The sequence below is a fragment of the Anopheles gambiae genome, chromosome 2 (assembly GCF_943734735.2).
Source record: "Anopheles gambiae chromosome 2, idAnoGambNW_F1_1, whole genome shotgun sequence".
In the NCBI taxonomy this organism is placed as follows: Eukaryota; Metazoa; Arthropoda; class Insecta; order Diptera; family Culicidae; genus Anopheles; species Anopheles gambiae.
The window spans coordinates 75,800,426-75,823,896 of NC_064601.1; the positions used below are offsets into that span (position 1 = coordinate 75,800,426).

A 23,471-nucleotide genomic window follows, 5' to 3' on the forward strand; every position below is an offset into this window, starting at 1 on the left:
TGCGCGCATCTCAGCTTCCATGCTGTTATCGTTACTGACCTTTGACCCAAGATAGGTGAATTGTGGGACGACTTCAAAATTGCGTTCACTTATCTGTACGTGACGCCTACGTACGTTTGGAGAAGTTATTGGTTATTATTTTGTTTGGAGAAGAAGTTATGGTTATAAGAGATTAGTTGCTCCTAATATTCCTATTAGTCTTTTCTTTTTTGGGTGGAGAGAGAGCCTGCCTGTACCTCTAATGGGCTTGACTGAAAGTGACTTATTGATAGGCAGACAGCTGATGAAAAAAACGGGACATACCAATTAAAGAAAAAAACGAGACTTCGAATTTTCTAAGCAGACAACAATTTTAATAACTTTGTTCTTTACTTATAAAATAATACAGTTTAACTTCGAACTTCAATATTGTATATAATTTTTACGCCGAACACCTACATACTTAAACTACAAATCACGCAATAAAGAGTGATTGTTAATCATTTTATTATAAACATTTTCGTTACATTAACAATGTTTCTTAACTTTTTTACGCTAAGATATAACTTATATTTCAACCACATTGCATTGCTGAATAACTTTTTTAACCTGGCTCAGTACTGGTACACACACTACATATTGTACGATGTTAATAAAATTTCAGTACTCTAGAGATTTGTTTTTCTTTTCCTTAAACACACGCACCCAACGATCTGTAATAGAAACTAATTCTTGACTTTCATCCCAGATTTTACTTTGCAAGAATTTAAACAATCAATGTCCATTAGACTCGCACATGAAACAACGGAACAAATTAGGAATTTGCACATATGTATGTCCCGTCGTCATTAACCTTTGGTTGCAGGTACGGGACTGTTCCGTTAAATACGGAACGCCTGTTCTGCCTACTTATTGATTACCCATAGCAGGATAGCCATAGGACTGATGTACACAATTCATACGGGGTTTGAAACTTTGACGGCCATGTCGTTGCAGGTTGACGACTGTACCACGTGACCGGTTCACACTATTATTCTCCTTCTTTCTCAAATATGGAATGAGTCGAATCATGAAGATATTAATTTCTTTTAAATATAATAAAATATAAAACAAAAGTGGTTTTTGGGTGCTTTAACTTGCTTCTTTTAAATGAAATATTACTAGTTTTTTTTTGCAAGAATATAATTACTTTTGTAACGTTTTTTATATGCAGGAAGTATATTTAATTTTAACCTGAACTTAGTCCAGTAATGAATGTTCTCCACTTGTGAAACGTCTGGAACGAGGCAAAAGGAATGTGTCATAGGGAGCAGTACTACGCATAGCTATGATCAGGCCAGTATACCGGTGTCTGGTTAGCTTGTCATTGTTGTGCTTTCTTCTTGGTCCATCCATACATAATGGGGGCCAAAACTCGTTGTTCCGATGTTTCTCTCGAACGCGACTAAGAGGGATTTGTCAAAAGTGGACATTGTTCATGTCTCAAAGGCATATGTGAGTACTGGAGCTATACAACCCTACGACCGTCGCGACAGGCTCTTTGAGGTGAAGTGTTTCCTCAGGCAATGAAATAACTGTTTTGTAGCCAACATCGTTGCGGATGATTCATGCTTTCATGTTGTTTTAACTAAAGTTCATAAGATGACTTCAAAGTTTCATTCACCTACCCGAACATCTGTCCCAATTGGTTCTGAATTTGTTCGTAGCATCGGTGCTAATGCAACGAAAACAAATGTGATAAAATGCACATAATTGTTTAATGTAAATTTAATTTAGATTTATTTGATGAAATTTAAAAAAAGTCGTTCACCGAGATTACCCATTTGTCAAATCTCTCGTCCTCGCAATCTAAAGCAAATCGTAGACATTATTGCAATTCAATCGCTCACCGCTCGTCGTAAAACCATCGTTTTTCTTTTTGCCAATTTCTGCCTCGTTAGTGGTATTTTTAATGTAAAACGAAACACGATGTATTTGCATGTTGCGTAGGAGTTCAGACAAATTCCGTAATAAAATTCGCAATAAAATAGCAACACAATATTTAGAGCATGGTAACGATGACGACGGCGACGACCTGTCGTCCCTGAACGGACGGATAATTTCCCATTCATCTATTGCGAACATTTTGATCAACTATAATTGGACTGTGTTCCCCCTAGCGACCGGTGGGGAAAACCCTTCACCACAACCTCCATCCTTATATCATCGGGTCACACTCGCAGCATCCACGAATTCAGACGACTCCAACGGTTCAAAAACTCAGCGCTCAATTTGCTTCTCGAATATCTCCCCGGGCCCCATACACTTACTTACTGGTCCGCGCGCTGAAAATGTGTCGCACGAGCTTTTCTCTTTTTCGGTGGTGCAATGGAACGCAAACCCCATGGAACAAGGGCAGGATGCACGGTCGTTTGTGTGTGAAAGGAAAATGAGATTTTCCACTCGTGACCCTCGTGAACGCTAGCCAGCAGCACCAAGCCACGCTAGAGACCATGTGATTTGTTTTGCTGATAAAACCCCGTTAGTTTGATCTTCGACAACTCTCGCTCTCTTTTGTATTACTCTCTTTCTCTATTCTACTCTTTGTGTTAGAAACACGTTCTTCTCTTCTGTATCTCGATCCGTTTCAGTCGCTCTGTCGTTGGTGGGAGCATAAAGTGTTTGTTGTTTACTAGAAGGACACACTCAGAAGATAGCAGTCTAGCCTCCCAGTACGCCCCCGGATATCCTTATAGTGGCCATCGAAGTTGGAGCGAGGGCAAGAGACAAACCGGAGCCAACGCTACGCTGGAGACAGGATTCCTGGAGCCTTCGGGAGGATCGATACGAAGGTGCGAAAGCTAACCCTGTAAGCATCATCATCTCCAAATACATCTCTCACAGTGGTGCGTTCGCTCGCTCACTCACTCTCTCTCTCTCTCTCTCTCTCTCTCTCTCATTCGCTCTATGTTGTCCTAACAATCCGAGAGACGTCACGTTCTCTCGTGCTGCTGCTTGCTAGTAGCGTGTAATTCGGGCCAGCATCAGGGCATCGCAGCAGCCGATGCCACCGGTGGAAATCGAGGGTCACCAAGGATTTCATTCAAAACGAGTCGACCCGGCCAGGATGAAGTCAGTTTTCCGTCGTCTTCGGTAAAGCGAACAACGAGCGCACTTCAAAAACCCCCTCCCAGCCCTGTGGGGACAAACGCGATATAACGGCATCGGTCCAAAGGTTCGTGTTAGTTTTGTCAAAGCTCGTTGGAGGTCGTGCGATTTGACACGGGTGAACCATCTGTTTTGGGGTAACCACCTATCACCACGGATGATAGGAGTGTTCCCTATTTTCGTGTTGGCTTACGACTTTTGTGTTTAAGGATTCGTACAGTGCCGTGATAAGTTCGTCAGCATCCACTCCTTCCAGTGTGTTTGCCCGGTGGGAAAGCAGGCCAATTGAATTGACTGACTGAATCAGTGTGTCCTATAAGGACGAAGAAGGAAAAGGAGCAAACAAAAAAAAAACTAAGAAAAACGCTAATAATAACCGTGTCCGGGCGGAATCAATCAATTATCGCACGCTCGTTCGATCACCGCGATTGCTGTGGGTTTGGTCAACCTTGTTCAGCAAGACCACCACGACCTCCGTCGCCCTCCCACCTCCAACAACGAAAGCCTTCGGAACATTTCGTGGCAGCCTTTCGTTTCTTTATCTTTTTTGTTGAAATTTCCTTTCCGGTTTGGGCCACCTCTGACCGTCGGTGAGAGAGTGCTTTTTCCTCGGTGTGGAAATAGATAAAACCTAATCCGGTTACAGGTCACTGAAAGCTGTTTGGGTGGAAATCGAAAAAAGAATCGTCCGAATCGGAAGCGACGTTAAAACGACCCCAGAAACGGGGGAAAAGCAAAAGGGCGTGTGTGTGTGTGTGTGTTTGTGAGTGCATGGAGGAGGAGCGGCAAGGTGGAATGAAGGAAGAACTTCCTCAACCCATCAACAACAAAGCGCCACTGTGCTCTCCCTGCTCAGCCCGTATGTGGTAAAGTCTAGGCTCGAGCGCGCGCGTGTGGTCAGGTCTCGCTCAACCCCAGCGTCGGTGTGGGATGAGTTTGTTATGCTATGGTGTGTTCTGCGAGTGTCATTGTTGATGTTGTGGTCGCTTTTGTGCTATGCTTAAGTACCTGAAAAGTTGAGGCAATAGGTTCTGGTGTTTCTGGCGCTGGGAAAGGCAAGATCAACCGTTATCGATCGTGACCATCGGAGGCGACGGACTACAACAACGGCACGTTTTACGGAGTGTAGCAAGTGTGTCCGGGCGCTCGTGTGTGTGTCGGTCGAGTTTGTGGGAGCGAGTGCGTGTGCTGTTCCCTTTTTTGTGCTAACCGTGGAAGAAAAAACTCGCCAAGACGTGGGCCGAAATCAAGAAAGGTAAGGGATAAAGCAAAGCTACGCTGCTTTCCGCCGGATCTCCGTTTTATTTTTCCTGTTTTTTCTTCCCTGCCCACCCCGCTTCCAAGAAGGGTGGAGGGGTTGGTAGGGAAAATGAAAAGCCTTTCATGCGGTGCTTTGTGTGCTCGTTTATTTGGTTAACTCGCTGAGCGGACATACCGACCAAAAAGGTTCATAAAAATAAAACAAACTACAGACAGGACGAACAGGGGCGAATGATGGGGCCGACGACAAAAGACGACTCACATCACATGGCCGCTTGGGTTGGTGGAGGGGAAGGATGGCTGCGGGGCTAGTGGGCGCGCGGATGGCAATCTACACACAGGACGTGAACCGTTTGAGCAACATAAAAGGAAACGCGTCGAGGTTACACAAAAAGAGTGTATCTAGATGGTATTGTCCATTAAGTACGCTCCATAATTAATGTCCTTTTCTATGGGTGAGGCGGCGGGACGAAAGGGGAGGGGTATGTGCAAAAGACGAGCTATTTCATTTCCTTCGTAGCACAGCACCATTTATAAGCATTTACAAACATTCAAGATTTGTGTGTTTATTACGCTTTTTTTCTTCTCATTCCTCCCTCTTTTCACCACAGCCTTCTCCTTCCCGAGTTATTAAATTCTCTACTCCCCTGTTTTGAGTTATAATCTTTAACGTACTGAGGGCGGAACGCTCTAACGTCCTGCAAACATAATGGCCATGGCGGCGGTACCATTCACTGTCCCCTTCCACCTGGAGCTTCCACACCTCATTTGTAGCCGGAATCGTGGCAGTCCATCATAATTGTGTACAAAAGCTCGGTACGGCTTCGCGCAGCCCAAGGAGCGGCAACTTTTAATTCATTTTGCGTGTAGTGTAGTGCGATGTAAGAATACGGCACCTACGGTATGGCGGTGGTAGAAGAAAGGCCACCAACTGGCTCGGTAGGCATGGGGCCTAACACTAAACTTATTCATCGCTCCATTTCTTGCTACCTTCTTTTGTTTGTGTGGGTGTGTGTTGCAATCTCTTATTCAACTGGGAGGAAAGTTACTTACGCCAGGCTCTTTGGATAGTTGCTTGCCTGCCCACGGGCAGAAGCAGCAGCTGTAAATTAAATTAAAAGAATGAGATGTATTTTTTTCACATCCACACTCTGTAGGGCGTAAGTAAAAGTGGAACAGGGTAGTGTATTCCTTTACTGTCTGTGTTGGAAAATAAGTGGTTCCATTCGCTAAGAACAGCTGAGATAGCTCGCGGTCGAGGTAAAGTTGTGTACAGAGACTTAGAAATAAGCAAACCAAGGACATTACAAACACACAGTGCACAGCAGATGCGCGGTGTAATGTTACGAGCTTTCTTTGCCCTCTTTTATTTTGCTGCTGTTTCGTCGTCCCGTTCGCCGCGTTCGCCAGCTACACTAATCAGACCCAAGCGCAATCCAACGCCGTACAGTACAACAGAGCCATTGAGCCAGGAGGTCGTACAATTCTGCACTGGCCTCGTACACTTGAATGGCTTCTGCATTTCAATTAACGTTGGGTTGTTTAGATCCTGCACGTTAAGTACCTTCCAAGTGTTCCCGGGCGAGGCGAACCGTCCGTGATCTCCCCTGTCACTGAGCCGACCTGGAGGAATCGGGTTTATTTACAACGAATAATTTACTCGCTTACGGCTGCATCATCTGACCAGCCTTTGCCATTGCCGCCTCTTCCAATGTATTGTGCCATTTGAAACGATTTGGTACTTCGCCGCTTGTATAACGCAACATGCTACATGACTTCCTAACCGTTTACTAACATGTCAGCGAACGGCTGCTCACTCTGGCCACTCTCGCCAGTGTCCCGACGGCAATTTCCGTACCCGATTCGTAAGCAACAAGCAGTGCTCGGGCATGAAAATTCATAAGCTTTTACTCAATTCTTTTGCAATTTTCTGTACCAACAACAAGCAAGCGGCAAGGTGTGGAAACCATTCCCACCTTATTGTCTCGCAGATATAGTTGGACGCTTCAAGGCAAGTAAAATCAGCGCCCGGACGGTAATGGTATTCTGTTGAAGTCAAAAAAACGGTACACAGACCGTGGGAAAAGGAAGGCCTGAAATTGCAAAGAAACAACTTCGAACGCCCGCCCAGCATCTCGAAGCAGCTGACGACTGTTGTAGCTGTCAGTGTTGGAACACTGGGGAGTGTTGGAATCCGAGATTCCTACATTCAGCTCGGTGTGAGCCTGCTGCTTTGCACTACCATTTGTATTCTGAATGAGGCCGAAATCTTTTTTGGCCCAAACATTCCACACTACCGAATAGCGTAATTGAGAGGGGGAAATAAAACTATACCGTACTCTTACTCTTACTCTTAGGTCGGCGAATGTTTGGAGGACGCTCGCTCAGTCATGGCAAAAGACGGCACACGGTGCGTACCGCAAGCATGTGTAGCGTATGCCCCGCCACGTGCCCGTGAAGCTGTCAGCAGCAGACTAGATTACACTTCTCTATGATGAAGATGATCACGATTTTCCGGCAGTCAGTTTAGCAATTCTGCCCTTCCACCCTTCGCTGATTACTTGAAAGTAAGGAAAGTAAAGTCTTTGATCACCCGCATTTACAATTTCCGGTGCTGGTGTTTCACGGGGGTTTGCGTTACTCACCGATCAGAGTCTCTGCAAGGCAGCTCGTCACAGCCGGAACGCCAGTTTGCCACGAATATTACATCCTAATGCAGATAAAAGTGAGAAAAGAAATAAAAATCAGCCACTTCTTGAGCAAACAGTGCGCCAGTACCGCATCCTGCTGGTGACCTGGAAGGCAGTGTTGGTGCAGATCAGCCGGGGCGAGTGTGTTTCGCATTTGAGCTGCGCCTGTTGGCGAGTCTCAACGCGCGTGGAAAGCTTTAAAATTTATTACTACCGCATCTTTCACCGTGCGTCGTGCGCGAGAAGGAAGCGGATGGAAAGACATATCGTAAATCAATAAAATTTATGGCGTTCGATTATTTGTTATTGAACTTTTTTGTTGTTGCTGTCCCAATGGCCCCACTCTTCGGACTCGCATCTGTTCAGTCTTTCAGGTTTAAGATGGCCACCACAGCACTGTCACTGGACCGGTCGCCATCGCGGTCGTGTTGAGCGGGTCGTCGCGCTGGTCAATGCGGTGAAATGAATAACATTTTTCAATTTGTCGCTATCTAAATAGTAGCGAGCTGTGACAATGGTTCTGTGAGTATGGTAGTGAAAAGAACAAAAGCGAACGCCTAATATACGCCAGCAGCTCGTTGCTAGGCAGGACGATATAAATTACATTTCAAAGATAGCACACAAAGGCTCGGCAGTAGAGGTAGCATTTTTCAATTTAGTCACTTAATTAAATGAAGCTTTTTGGGCTCGTTTGTCAACACAAGCGCAGCAAAGAAAATGGTAGCTTTTGATTCGGTGGATCGTAATAAAAAATGATATATTTTTTTCACATGAAATCGCAACACCGATAATGTGATAAAGCCGTGCCAAGTAGGTCACTGGCTTGGCAATATCGCACTCGCAACTCGGTACGGAAAATTTAGACCGATGAGCAGCGCACAAAAACAAAACGGTTTGATGTTGTATTTTCTGCCCGGCTGCTTTCCACATGGGACAACATGGAAAGCAACACACAAAAACATAAACCTTCGAGACCAAAATCCGCTTCGTTATACTGGATGCGAGCGCATCTCGGCTTAGCCGCCATGCCACAGTTACGAATACACGTCGCGTGTGCTTTGGTGTGTGTATTTGTACGAAATGCTCTGTTCAAATGATAAACAAGAGCAGAAAAAAGGGAACGCTTTGTCTAGAAAGCAATTAATTCCTGACAGTGAAACGTGCTTTCCCGCTAAGTGCAATGGATATTTATGTTTAAAATTCTTCGCCACGGCGGCTGGTGGTAGTAGGTAATGCACGGTTCGATGGCTTCGTGAGGTCGTGAGGTTGGGAAATATCGAAACAGGCAGTTCGTTAGATGGGATGTGCGCATAATTGTTTTAAACGGGGCTCATTTGATAATCGCACTGCAAATGGAAATGAATATCTAATTAGTTATGCATGGGTTTGAATGCATATTTTGGAGGATAATAAAAATAAATAATTAAAGGCTTGTGAAATAAGGGATAACTTACTAAAGTAACAAACATACGTTTTTGCAACTGCTATACTTCCCGAGTAATTTTGGTGTTCTTTTAGCACATAGTTGAGTTGTATTTGATTTGTTCAAAAGATTGTTGAAATATTTTTTTTTAATTTAAAACACACGTTGAAAAGGCTTCACTACTCTCAGCAAAGCAAATTGTACTAGAATTAAGCTGTTGTACAATTAAGCTTTATCCATGGGACAACTAGCACCAACCGCAACACATCCATTACACCAGCAGAGAGATGCTAGTGCTCTACTAAAAGCTACTCATCTGCGATTAGCAGTAGTTGGCGAAATTCTGCCTGAAAGGAATTAAAAATAATAGCTCTCGTTCAGCGTTGGTCGTTGTCGAGGACGAACGGAAACGGTTACACTCCTCGAGATTGGTCCGTTACACAACAAAAGAAGTCGCTTTCATCATGCATTGTGTCGTTTGCACACGATCATCCGTCGTCGCCAACGCTTCGCTTTGTGTTCCGGCTGGGAGGAAAATGTTATTTTTTCCGCTTCCTGCCTGTAGAAATTAGTCTGTGTGTGTTCGTGTTCGTGTCGTGTCAGTGGCATGCGTTTTGAAAAAGGCATATTTATTGCCATTCAACTGCTAACTGCGGTTTCTGGGTAGTAGTAGTGGTAGCAATTAGGCTACAGCGGGAATTATTGCGCTGAGCGTCGTTCATGGGACAGCCGGCCGGGCAGCTAGGATGTGCGAGATGCATATGGGCGAGTACCGCGAGTACCGTGATGAAATGAAAACTACCATGGCGAAGTTTAAACGCCCACTCTATGGTCGGTCCTTCTTTTTTTAGATGTTTTGGTCCATTGCAAACGATCCTCCCCTGACAGTGTCGTCGGTACGTGTAATCATTCAGTGGCTTTAATAGCGAGGAAGAAGAGAAGCGGCGCAAGCATGCTACCAACCAGGGCAGGACTCTGCATGTTAGTAATGAGCGTGCGAATTAAATTATATCCTGACAGTGTGTGTGTGTGTGTGTGTGTGTGCAGCGAGCGGTACAACAAAAAGGATGGTAAAGCACCAACACCAACAACAAAAAAAGAAACACTTATTCCATGCCCAGCAAAGTGAGTAATTAGATAAACGTGTCCATTAATCCAGCTCCATTAATAGGAGCCGTTTGGATAAATTGCTATGCAGCAACAAAGGGTTCCGTGCCGTGACCACCGTGCTTGCGGGTAGGTGAAATTACGCGAAGGTTTGTGGCGCGGTAATAAATAAGACTAATTTTGCAAAGCTACTCCTTTATTATCCCGTACTTGTTGTGCTTAGTACTTTACACGCTTTATAGCGGTGGATTGAATTACCGGTATGTTTGAAACTTGTTCTGCAATATATTTTGCGTTTTGTTTTCCTGGTAAAGTGTGCTTTACTATTTGTTAATGTACAAACAAAAAATAGATTCCAACGGGATCACAATGATGAGGAAATTAAGAAGTAAATCGAAATCAACTGTGATAGCAGGAAAAGTTGCTTTTCCAATTTACATTTTTTTCGGTTCGAGCTAAGAAGCTTCTTTGAAACTTTTTTGTTGCACAAACAAACCAACTGTGACCGGTTTTCGATGAGCCTGGCACACTGTGGATTATGTTCTGTCGTTTGCTTTTACCAAACCAAAGATGTTCGCTGTGCACGCCCATGCCAATGCACAAGACAAACATACGCGAAAGGAGTCATTCTTTCCGCTTGTCTTTATATCGCGTGGGTGTACATGAGCCCTTCTTTGTGGGTTCATTTTAATCCACCTCGTTCATTAGCAAGTGGGTGGTCACATTACGAGGCCAACGCGAAATAGCTTTTTAGGGTACACACGCGCGCTCCGGTCGAGGAAAGCATAAGAAAGCCATTCTACGACAAAAACTCTCGTACATATGTTAGCCCGAACGCATGTTACACTGCGGATGTTTTGTGTCAGAGTTTTTGCAATAGGGCGAATCGAGGGGAGTGGAGGCGTGGCAGTTATTACTGATAAAGTCTGCTACTGGGAAACATCATCAAAATCCTAGCGCGAATTTGGTTTCTCTACATCACTTGTGTGTTCATGTGGTGACAAAAAAGCGAAATTTTACAAGTAGAAGAAAGAATAGCATCCTCGAACGCAGATGTTACCAGATGTGGCACGGAAAGTCTCAATCTTACAAGCAGTACAATTATGTTCACCTCTACACCACCACACCGACAAACTTTGTTAGGAAATAAAGACGCGAAGAAAAAAAGGAAAGTATGTGGAAATTTATAAATACGGGCAGCGACAGTATGTGGGTGCGTTTCATTTACTTTTTTTCTCGTCAAGATTTCAATTTGGAACAGTATTTTCCTTATCATTGATGCAAATCGGATTAATGTGGAAATCTATTTGACACGAAGTTTCTAGATCTGTTATGCGCTCACCCCGTAGCAGACGCATTATGAATAGAAAAGTAATTTGTTATTTGTTTTACTTTGTTAATCCAGAGATACAAACAAAGCCATATCAAACTATCCTTCTGCAATTAAATTTTTGAATAAACTAGTTTTTTGAGTTTTTGTTTGAAAACTGTTATATTATATGTTTCGTTTTCGTAATTCTTGCAAATCTTGTAATATTTATGCCCGTCATGGGTTCAAGCCCCGAATGGCCATACGTAGGATTGACTATTCTGCTATGTGTAATCAGTAAGTCACTAAAAGCCATTCCCCTTTAGAGGTACAGTCAGGTCTTAACCAACAACGGATGTTGTGCCAAAGAAGAAGATGATGATGATTCATATCGCTACATAAACTTATTCTTCAACTTTTTGACACAATAACCGCTGGCGATCAAGGTCTACCTGTACCACTAGTGGTACATACACTTAATACCCTTATCAAGAACACGTTTAAAACACACATACAATTATTAAGGCAATATAAAACAGTTACATTAATGATTGTATGCTTATTTCTCTCAGTGCTCAATAAATCTATACATACTTTGACTAATGTTTGTGATCTTATATCAATCATAACTTATAGAAATTATTAATTGAACCAGTGATCTTTGCCTCAAAGCAGTGGCCAGAAAACATTGCTGGCTAAAGGGTCAAATTCTACAAAAAAAATCGTAGAAGTATTCGTTAAAAGCTAAAATGATAAACTAAGTATAATTATGTATTGTAGTTATATAGTTATATAAGTTAGTCGGCCGGTCTCGTAGTACAGTCGTCAACTCGTACGACTTAACAACATGCCCGTCATGGGTTCAATCCCCAAACAGACCGTGCCGCCATACGTAGGATTGACTATCCTGCTATGGTGGGGAATCAATTAGTCACTGAAAGCCAAGCCCACAAGTGGGTACAGGCAGGCCTTGACCGACATCGGTTGTTGAGCCAGAGAAGAAGAAGAAGTTATATGAAATCTGTTTAGAGAAAAAAGCACCATCTAGACAGCAAAGAGCCGCACTCACTAGCTATACTTTACCGATCACTGCCTTTTACTGCTGCTTATAGTTTAATCAATTCAATCCAAAGGAATGAAACCATACCAAAATAAAAGAAACAAATGGAACCCAAAAAAAAAGGGAAAATAGTTTTGAGGCAGTAAAGAGCCTTGTATTTAAAACAAAAGTTTGGTTAAATATTATTCTCATAGACTATGTAGATTGAAAATCGGTTGATGGATCGCCAAAACCCATTGAATTTGAAAAAAAACTCGTCTCAAAAAAGCCGATGAAACAATTATGAGTCAACGGTGATGTATGCGCAAGAGTTTGTTATTAAAATTCGTTATTATTCAGTATATTGATCAGAAATTGAAATACGTAAACTTCATGCAATTGTTGGATACCATGTGCGAATAAGGATTCACTTTTTTGTTTTGTTTTGTTTTGTTTTGTCAGTGTTTTTTTCTGGATATCATTTTCATTGAGTAAAATAAATATTTCATTTTAAGCTACTTTTCCTGTTTCGAAACATTTTTATCCGACTTCCATAGTTTTCGGAGAAAAACTGTGGGATGTAAGGGCTGCCGCAGGAGTTTTTTTTATCAGCAATAATTTCCATTTTGCATTCATCCTACAATAATATACTTTTAATGATTTTTTCGATCTTGTATATTGCGAATTAAGTAACACAGCAAGAAACTTGCACGTGGCTTGTTTTTTTCGTTGCAGCAAGCAGTATTAATATCACAAGAATATGATGGCAAAAACTTTATCCCGTATTCATATCCATATACCCATTCCATATTCCACTGGAAATTGGTAAAATGGGGTTTCCTTTAAACGTAAAAAATCAATACCAAAAGCTAATGTGTAGAAGCATATGGAAACAGTTCCTTTTGTCTGCAATTGTGCTTTGCTGTACTTTATTTTACCAGTAAAGTTAGCTGATTCTGCAATCTATCGGGTGATCATTTCACATGGTCCCTTGCAATTTGCATGCTTGTCAACTAATAAGCGCTTGTCAACGAATGAAAGAAAGAAAAAAAAGTGGTCATTCGCCGTAAATGCCATCACCAGCATTCCAGCCAGTACGACCGGTTCGAGGGTGTCGATTTTCACACTGCGATTGTCCCTGTGTTTTCCATTCGACGTACATTACCGTGTAATGAAAATGTCAATCTCGCGAAAAAGTTACAACCAGTGTGAACAACCACCTCACCCACCCACACGCAATCGACCTTTGAGCTTGCAGCGAATCGTCGCGGGCGTCCAGTTTCACGCGCTGCCAAGAACCGTACGGTCGCTTGAGAAGAAGTATGAGCTGCGTGGAAGATTTTCTCGACGCCCAAATGTGGTATTTGCGCTACTGTGGAGTGTTTCGCGAGAAAAGCGCGCTCGGTGGAATCCGGCTGAGCGTCTGTCTCGGTGTCCTGGTCGTGTTTATGGTGCTGCAGTCGATCTACATATTCCAGCACGTGCACCACTTCGCCATGATCTGCGATGCCATACCGACGCTGGTCGTCTGCATGGTGGCTATTTCCAAGTTCTACATCTTCGTTTTCCACCCGGCCGCCCTGTTCGCGCTGATTGATTCGTTCAAAGCGCTGCAGCGGCGGGCTAGCAGGGAGGACTTGCTGCTGTTTCGGCGCAGCGGAGCGTTTCATGCGAAGCTGACGAAAATCTACATGACATCGGCACTGATTGTGGGTTGGTTCTACATACTAAGTGCCATCGTCTCAGGAATCTCGCGGTCGTTGGCGGAAGGACGGGTCCATTTTGTAGCACCGATGGCGTACGTATCCGTCCGAACGCGTGGACGAAACCGATTTCAATGATGTGTGTGTGTGGATTGGTTTTGTTTTTTCTTCTTTCCCTTCCTTTTCAAAACTAGCTTTCCCCACAACTATCAGCATCCGCTCATGTTTGCGTTAACGTTCCTGTTCAACTGTGACTCCATACACATGAGCATCTTCATTAGCGGAAGTGTCGATACGTGCTTTTCCGAGCTGGCGACGAGCGTTACGATCCACTTTCAGCTCATCCAACGCCAGTTCCAGGCAGTTGACTTTGCGGCTCGTACCGCCGAAGACGAACTGGAGGTCGTCGTGGCGTACCATAAGGATGTGCTGCAGTTGTGCCTGGCCATGACGAACCTCTTCCAGTACACCGTGTTCTACCTATTGCTGCTAGACTCGGTGCTGCTCTGCGTGATTGGCTATCAATTTGTGATATTCATGAACACGCCGCGTGTCCTTATGCTGGCGTCGATGGCGTTCGTTATGGTTTTACAAGCGGTCATATATTGTTACCACGGTTCCATGATGTACGATGAGGTACTGTGGTTGGGAGGGCGCTTTAACAAAGAAAAATGGCCCCGTCTAGCAGTGTCTTTTTTCTTTGTTTTTATACCACGTTTTACAGAGCTTGAAGGTGGCGGACGCGATTTACCAGAGCAATTGGTACGAGGCTCCACCGGCGGTACAGAAGCGGCTGCGATTATGTATCATGCGAGCCCAGAAGCCTATCGTCACCAAAGGTGGCTTCATAAAGGCCACCCTGCCCACACTGAAGAAGGTGTGGCTGGGGCACTGATAAGACTTTTGCGCGTAGTAGCATGTAATGATATGCAAATTTCGTTACAGATTTTAAACTCAACGGGATCATACATCACTATGCTGCTCTCCTTAGAGACGGAGCAGTAGCAGCAACAGTGAGCAGTAGCACAGCAACGGTGGGCACACTCAAGGGAGTAACACCTCAGTCACAGTGTAGGCCAATTGTGGGGAATATCCCTCGGAGGCACGGCACGTTAGCCCGTGTGGCACAGCTTGCATCATTTAACAAGCATTTCGTGCTCTACCGGAACACTAATGTGGTTGATATGTTGTTGAACACCTTTCGTAGCCGCATAAGCATAGCCGTGAAATGCAAATATTTATTCTTACAAAAGGCGATAAAAACCTGTCTGCTCGTTAGTTGTTTGATTAAAGCTTTTGACGCACAGCGTTCGTTTCACGTTGAATTTAGAACTATTCACTTGTGAGCAAGAAAGATTCAAGGACCAAAACGGTCCACCGATGAGAATAAATCGAATAGATAAAAAAGTTGTGAATGGTTTGGCTACTTGTTTGGGGATGTTGCGAAGTTGTTCTAAGCACGGTAACGATGGTGCGAAAGTGCAGCAAATGAAGTCAACGTAAATCGCTTTGGTCATTAATATTGTTCACATCGGTGTCTACCTTGAAAACAACTTGCAGTTCTCCAACAACTGCAGAACGTATTCAAAAAGGTGGAGAAAACTGCATTAAGACAACTGAGTACCATGCGCTGTTCCTTCCTTAAACTTGCAAATAGTGCCACTGCCCCGAAGGAATTGCTTGGAAAGAAACTGCTTCTAGATAAGATCGGTAAATGATGACATCGCTTTCGTAACTAATTTTAGCATTGTGTTTGCGGTTCTGTTTACGTTCCAGGTCTCCAATCGCTGTGGATGACTACGCTTTGCAGCCCTTGGAACCAAGGTCAGCGGGACGAGTATCCTTCAAGGGCGTTGGCGAACTTTCTGTACTCGTCGAACTTTAGCGCAAAAGGTAATTGACACTGTAGAAGTATCGCAACGCAACGTTCGCTTGTTTTATCGAGAACAGTTTGCAAAGAGTTTGTTATTTGGTGAAGGTAAAATTATTTCATTACAAAAGATTTCTTCTTGGTTAGCAGAAGAAAGGCATTATTTCTAAGTTAAAAAAAAGTTGAAGTAATAAAAAGCTTATATTCTGTTATAAATCAAATGTGTTTAATGTTTTCAGCAAGTGGGATAGAAACCCAGTTCATAATTTAATGCGTTGATCATTTACCATAATTGTTCTGTTGCATAGAGAGCGTCATTATTTAATATATATTTGATAATTGTATGCATTGTGCCTTTTGAAATATAAAAGTATTCCCCGATACTATGACATATGACATACTCATATACGCGATTTTCTTAAGTTGACAGTTCTTTGAGCAAATTGTACCGATTTGACACATCAAATGTCAAATGCAAAATAAATTACCGTTTGGTCAAATTTTAAAAACCATTTTAAAAGGTACAAAATTGTAATCTTCAGTTAAAATCAGATCAACTAATTTAGTGGCAAAAAACTTCCTCTTCAAGGAAAATTATACGAAAATTAACTATATTTTGACTGAAAACCTGACTTACGCTAATATTCGAGATACGCTCCTACGGTCCGCATTAATAGCGTATATCGGGGAATACCTGTATTAATAAAATACCATATGATAAAGATATTGTAATAGTGTAATCTTAAAAATCAATTCATACCACACTTATAGGTAGGTAAAAACATATATACTAAATAAATTGCTATATAAGTATAATTCAACAAAAATGTTGAATTATATTGTCCTGTTTTAATTGAACAGGACCAACAGAACAGCCCCGGATGAACTAGTATTGGTAACATTTTTGCCCTTTAGTATTCCTACAAGAGGGTGCTAAACAATGTGTTCAAGACAACAACAACCAAACAACATGAAAACAATGAAATTTTTAATAAATCTTATGAAAAATATTTATTCAAAATGTGTACATTTACTGAGATACTCTCGATCAGGTGTCAACAAAACAACATATTAACACTATAATTCGTTGAAATTAATTTACCAGTCCTTTTTGTGAATAAGCAGATACCTAAATCGCAACAAAGCAAAATTAAATTCTAACTTTTTTAAAGAAGATTCACAAGATTAGTGTAAAGCTTTGTAGACTTGAAGATTTTAGGAGCTTTTCGTATTTGAAACTACTAGCTACATATTCAGTGTGCTTAACCACCGAAAATATGTCTTAACTTATTAATTGGCGAGGCAAAGCATAGCTGTATAAATTCAAACATCATCAACTAAGCTGAAAAAATCTTTAAACAATCATGGAATTTTTATTTTGGTAAAAAATCAACATTTGTTTATTTATGTATTAAAAATTATTTTAATATAAATGTATGAATATAAAATTATCTATTTTTTATTCACATCATATGAAGTCTCGTTTCTATAAAGGTAATTTCAGAATAAAACAAAACTAAATTGGAAAACCACTTTTTAACAATTAAGGCATAATTTCCATAATATTTCCAGGATTGCATAGCAATTCAATAAATTTAAAACTTAAATTCATTTTAAGATTACAAGTTAAAATACTTTGCTGTGATTTGCGCCCCAAACTCAACTGCTAGTTTTGTTATTGCATTCCCTCTTCTTGATTTAATAGAGATGGATGATATACTGGTTGAGGAATGCAATAATAGGAACACCGTCTATGTGCTGAATTCCAGCTACCGATATGGGGTAAGTAATCGGGACGTTCGCTTGGGAAGATAAGCTCAGCAGCTAAGGTCCTTGGTATGCCCTGAAAGTGACTGCCCGCACATAGTTGGGACGAAGCATGAACCTTTCAAATAGTTTGCGATTTCTCGGTGCAAGAAATTTAATCGACGAGAAACCTTGTCCTTTCATAAAGCTGTATGCCGGAGTACACACACCCCGGCTGTAGCTGGTGCCTGTGTTCATTAACACGTAATTTTCTCCCCCGATTCATTGCGCGCGCGGGACTTTTGGGGCTGCCCGAATGCTACCATATTATCTGCTACATCGAGCAACGTTTATTCTAATTGACATCCTGTTGTTCGTCCCTGTACGCGTACACAGAACATGGACATGATAGAGCTGTTCGGTACACCGGCGGGCCGAGCACTAACGGTGAATAATAAAACTGCAGCGGAATTGCGACACGGCCGCCGGACCACAAGCGGAAGCAACAGTACCACCGGCAGCAGTGCGGCAGATCCCCATCTGTGTCCGAGCACGATCGGCGGTCTGCTGGCCGGTAGCCTCCACTCGACCAACATCAGCAGCATCAGGATCAGCGAAAACGATGACACCAGCACTGCCGGCCAGCATCGCTTCATCGAATCGAGCGAATTCATTAGATTTGCATCCAGCAAGGGATCCGTCTCGCCACCCGCCTCCATCGCCTTTCGTAACAAATGTAGCAGTAAAAGCGTCGATGGCAGCAGTAAAAATGGCCCCACCCACCACCTCGACCAACCGCCCAGGCGGAACAATTTGAAAATGGCCAAATTTTGGAAGCTCTTCGACGAGGACCGGTTACGGAAGGCTAACAGCACGGAACGAATAGGCGATAAGCTTCGGCAAAGGTAAATATTAATGCGGACGAGGGGCGCCGGAAACGTTGCTGCGGTCCTTGTTGCGTTGCTGACGGTGACAGTTTCAGTGGATGGGTTTTTCGGTCTGTTCTGTCTTGCAGCAGATGGGCTGCTGCAGCACCAACGCTCGACCAGGCGGATACGGTTGACCAATCTGCAAATGATTTGTACAGCGAGGCGGCCCAGCTGCTAGGTATAAAGTGTACGCTGACCGACAGCTGCCGATGCATAGACTGTCAGGTGAGTTGGTTTTGCATGAAACAATTTCCCTGGTGTCACACGCTTGTACCAAGCATTGCCAGTCTCTCACTAATTAAGTCCCATGCGAGCAGCCGAATAGTTGGCCGAAATATTTGATAAAATCGTCTACTGGTAGCAGAGTATACTTACTCTCGTTAGATAAATGAACATGCTTTTCTTTTTTTATATAATTTTGAAGTTACTGCTTCACAATTATCGTAAAAATATACTTTTGAGGAGATTTTAAGTAAACACTTATAGTTTAGACAATATCCAGTGAATAAAAGCGAATACAATGGATTAATTGCCTGTCTATAGTTTAATACTAAAATAGATTTGTTTTTGTATATATTTGATTTGTTGATTTATTATATGTTATTATAGTTGAGATATTATTGTAAGATATGTTGGCATATAAAATAAAATTTTAATTTCATTTTTTTAGAAAACCGTACCTTTGAACCATGAACACTGTTGTTATCAAAGGAACGTAGATAGTTGTTTGAATCAAGGTCCAATATGATCTAAAGTTTTTAACCTCACTGAAAACGTATGCAAGCATATTCTGCAACCATCAAAAATGTTCATTACAAAATTCGCTATTACACGGTTAAAAACAGTTTAATGTATTTAAAAAAAATCAAGTTTAAATAAAGTTTTGAATTGTTTCACAATATTTTTTGTTATTTAATTGTTTAAATAAATTACGAACGAGTACTAACATCAGCCTCATAAATTAATGTTAAATATTAATTAAAACCACGCACATTTCTGATCAAAATTAATACTTCTTGACTAAAAACTTAAAGAACAACCTTTGGAAACTATGAATAAATTCCTTTTTATATATTCTTAAGAATAAAAATCAATTTGATCTGACCTCTGAAATACCTTTCAACGCATTGTCCGCTATTCATATTGTGTTCACTAGTTGCTCACATATTGTAATTAAACATAATCTAACAATGTTACTTATATTTAAGTACACATTTGTGTTGGCATTTTCTTCAAATTTCCTATCATTTTCCATGTAACCACCCGTGTTCCAGTAACTCACACAATTAGCATGCTGTTAAGTGGAACAAGCTCGTCTGATTTATTTTAACACGCTTCCCACCCAATTACAACCATATTCCACAGAGTCAGTACTTCGACTGCGATGACGATGCGGACGCATACTCGGAATATTCCGATAGGTCGTACGACATGGAGGACAATTTGTTCACGAATCGATCATATTATAATGATCTCTCGACGGTGTCAGGGGTGCCAGAAACAGATACCACCTTCGCTAGCACCGGTGGTACACCCGCAATCAGTGACCGTTCGAAACGGAACCAGCCCGCACACAACCGTCTCTGGGACGGACCGGACGACACCGTGCGGCAGGAGGATGTCAATGGTAATGAATGCCAGCATTATTTGCATAGCACCCACAATCCGTCTTCATTGAATTTATCATTGGATGAGGGACAGCTACCGGCAAACGACCGCTCTCAATTGCCAATTGATACGTCCGAAATCGAGCATACCGGACAGGAAAGCCTAGCGGTGCAGGAAGCGCCCGGTGAGGACTGCGCTACCGGCATAAAGGTTGCATGAGAAAGGTGGGTATACATCGGGCTAAAGTGGCAGTTTATAGAAAGTGACTGAGATTGGTGGTTTCGCCATTATTGATCTTATAATTCATAGCCAGAGAATTGGAAGCTGTCTCTCTCTCTCTCTCTAGCACCCGCTTTTTCTCGAGTGTTGCCAGCGTTATGTACCAGTCTGGTTTATTTAGCTTGCAATGGTTGTTTCATTTTCCTCACGCCATAGAGTGTATGTGTTTTGTTCCAAAATATGAGTTCTCATTCCATTATCTTCCATCGATCATAATCGTATCCCAACACGGACAAATGTAGATAATCTATAAGTTATTGTATTGTGTATGTATAAATGCTTGTCCCATTTTCAGGAGCTTGGCTCTTGAAGCCAACGAGGACACTTCGGAGACATTTTCTGCTACCATCAAGGAGGAGGAAAGCATCGTACTGGTTACCGTGGATGGCTTCAGCTGTACCAATGCACCCGGGGAACAATGCGCCTGTTCGTGTTGCTAGCATTTTCGATTCGTTTTATTTATTTACACTTCGCCCGACGGTAATGAAAGCAATAATTTGAAGCCATAAAATTAACGCGCCAAACTCTTAGTCCAGCATGGTGCGTTGTTAATTTGTTAAGCTGTGATTAACGCGTGGGAGACGCTCGGGGGAGATTGAACGTATTTGCGGAAGACACATCGAAGAACGTTGGCTTAATGTGATGGAAGTTGCTGTTTAATTTGAGCGCGTAACGTTAGTGCGATGCGACTTTATAGGAATTATTCTTTTCTTGAGGTATGTTTACTGTTACTTCTTAGTATTTATAAATGATATACGTAAATATGATGCATCGCCATTTCGGCATTTGATGTTGGGCCTGTTGCGAAAAGCCTTAAATAATACAAATAAAACAAACATACAAACAAACAAACCAAAATATTCAAACCCAGAAACGTTGCTTGATTTAGCATATGGTTGATTTAATACTTCAAACCCCCATTTACAAACATCTCACAACAATCGAAACCAATTAATCATGCCACCGAAACTGAACAATATCGTCGTCTCTACCAACTCCGAACAATATTCCACGCCCAAACAAATGTGTCAGTGTTCAGCCCTATGTAAGATGTGTACGACTAGAGAAGAATTTATGAAACCTGTTAAACTTTCCATCTAATGGACCGACTGCTGGTCATGACCAAACCCCCACAACGTGCCGAGCACAGTGTTAATGTGCGATGGTGAGTGCACACGTGAGGGAGATAAAGTAGTAAAAAATAGCAAAAAAACGGCAACATTTGATATTGCTTCGGTTAAAACAAACTTGTTAATCTCTAACTCGCCCCTCCGCTGTAGATATTACGAATGTAAACTATTTCTTGATGAATAATGCAGAAAATAATAAAGGAACCATGGAATGCAATGTCCTTAGAATGAGTAAGTTAAATGAAGAGAACAAAAATTGCCAAAAAGAACAAAAAAGAAGCAGATAACGAACACAACCAAAAATCAAAATATACAACCCCTAACTAATATGTGTGTATGTGAATGTTGTGCAGAGTAAATGAAACCTTGTTATTGTACTGTATGCCTTTGTACCTTATTAAAAAAAACACACACATCTACACAACAACAAGTTCAGATCCGCAGGACGGGCAAGCAAAAAGCTTCACGCCATCAGATTAAGAACAGCAAAAAAATGAACTAGTGAGTGAATCTATTTATTATATTTTAATGAAGTATTATTAGAGTTAAAACGCCGGCATTGTTACTTGGCAAGATTATATGATGGCTACCGAAGATAAATATGAAAGGCAAGCAAGCTAACACGCGATAAAAACGAGCCGAAATCAACCAAAGTGGTAGGAATATGACATTAAACTCTTCCTGACATGATATAGCCTGTGTAAATGGACAGAAATGCTGCGGCGAGATTAATAAATCCCAAAATGTATGATCTGTGTGTGTATGACATACACTAGGTTGGTTGGTACTGATGATACTTTCAATAAACGATTAAACCTATCCTTATCATACTGCCGGCCATGGAGCGTATTTGATAAATTTTTCTTTTGTATATTTCTCTATTAAAGCTTTAAACAGGTAAGATTATGCATCCTTTGTTTTTGTTTTCTTTCATCCATTCTCTACAATAGAAAGATCCCTTTCTCCCCTTTCCTAAAAAAAACACAACACTTGTGAAGACAAAATATGATAATTTTCCAATATCAAATGTTTCAGCGGGGGAACCGTGCATACCTAAACCATGGACAGGAGTAGTAACAGGACCAATTTTTTGGTAGCAATTTTTCCCAGAAACGTCACATTGCAGCAGCACAACAACTCCTCGCTTCTGGTGTAGCAGATGTTAAGCTACACGCTGGCAAAAGTTTTGTCAGATGTGTGGAAAATGTCGTCCGATCAATATTTTCCCCTGCATAACCATCACTAGAGCGGCGATTGATTTCGGTACCATAAATAGGACATGCGAAAACATCTTGGGGGCCCATGACCACCCCCTTCTTCTTGCCAGTCGTGGTGTAATGCTTCCGAAAAAAAAACTGCCTCTTCCGGAAAACATCCCAAGCGCGCACTAACCTCATCCAACAGACGACAGAGGCAAAGTGATCAAATTTTGGGTCCATATATGCCGTTGTCTTTTGCCGGGCTTGTAAACTTGTTTTTTTTGCTTTGTGACACTTTGATACTTTTATTGGTTTGCTTTTCTTTTATGTCTGATTGTTTGCTTTAAGTATTTTAGCTGCCGAGGGTTTGTTTTGGTTTGGCTTTTTGCTACACAAGTTCTACTTTTACACTTTATAGGAGTTTTACGATTTATTCTCTTATTTCATTTTATTCTTAAGCTGTCTTTTCTTAGTTTCGTTACACAAAAAAAACCCTTTTTTAACATAAAAATCGAAAGCTCAAAAACTCCAACCGCGGGCAGCAAAACTATTGTTCGGCTTTCGCCTTTGTGCTAGTGTTACAGCGATGTGTGGGTCTGTGTGTTTTGCCCTGTTTGCCTGTTTGTCTGTTGGTGTTATTTTTGTGTTGCAATGATAAATTTGTTTTGCACACTGTTACATCATAGTTGTAGTACTGTGTATTACAGTGGCGCGAGCTTGTTTGGACAAGGGTGTATTTACTTGGCATGTTCCACTACTGACTCCTACTGCGCTGCGTCCGTGTGTGTTTCACTGCAGTGATATGTTTTCTGTTTTGGAAGGTATTATTGCAATCGGTTTTGTACCGTGTACAGCAGCAGGCAAACAAGTGCATGTTTTAGAAACTTGTACGAGGCTCCACGTTGTTTACGGCACCATAGTGTACCGAGCGTGTATCGTGTTGCAACACGGCAGAGCATTTTATTTGTTGTTCGTTCATGAGGAGCTTGTTTTTTGTGTTCTTAAAACTTTTTTACTTTATTGATTAAAGTTTTGTTTTGTCTTAACTTTAGG

General features: G+C 41.8%; 2 protein-coding genes across 7 annotated transcripts; both read left to right on the forward strand.

Moving 5' to 3' along the window:
- Positions 1-2,646: 2,646 nt before the first annotated feature.
- Positions 2,647-22,049, forward strand: LOC5667334 (uncharacterized). 6 transcript variants are annotated; one of them, XM_061645485.1, is made up of 9 exons: positions 2,648-2,827; positions 2,981-3,193; positions 3,773-4,381; positions 15,434-15,550; positions 17,233-17,309; positions 17,670-18,178; positions 18,256-18,427; positions 19,568-20,034; positions 20,385-22,049. In XM_061645485.1, exons 4-8 carry the CDS (start codon positions 15,451-15,453, stop codon positions 20,027-20,029), a joined length of 1,320 nt encoding a protein of 439 aa, XP_061501469.1. In that variant the 5' UTR covers positions 2,648-2,827; positions 2,981-3,193; positions 3,773-4,381; positions 15,434-15,450; the 3' UTR covers positions 20,030-20,034; positions 20,385-22,049. The 6 variants fall into 6 exon arrangements, with proteins under 6 accessions (XP_061501470.1, XP_061501469.1, XP_061501466.1 ...); XM_061645486.1 differs by lacking the exon at positions 3,773-4,381 and having other exon boundaries at positions 2,647-2,827; XM_061645482.1 differs by having other exon boundaries at positions 2,981-4,381.
- On the forward strand, positions 13,310-15,421 carry LOC1275781 (odorant receptor 82a). The gene is made up of 4 exons (XM_061640490.1): positions 13,310-13,752; positions 13,804-14,293; positions 14,382-14,534; positions 14,603-15,421. Exons 1-4 carry the CDS (start codon positions 13,310-13,312, stop codon positions 14,660-14,662), a joined length of 1,146 nt encoding a protein of 381 aa, XP_061496474.1. The 3' UTR covers positions 14,663-15,421.
- Positions 22,050-23,471: the final 1,422 nt, after the last annotated feature.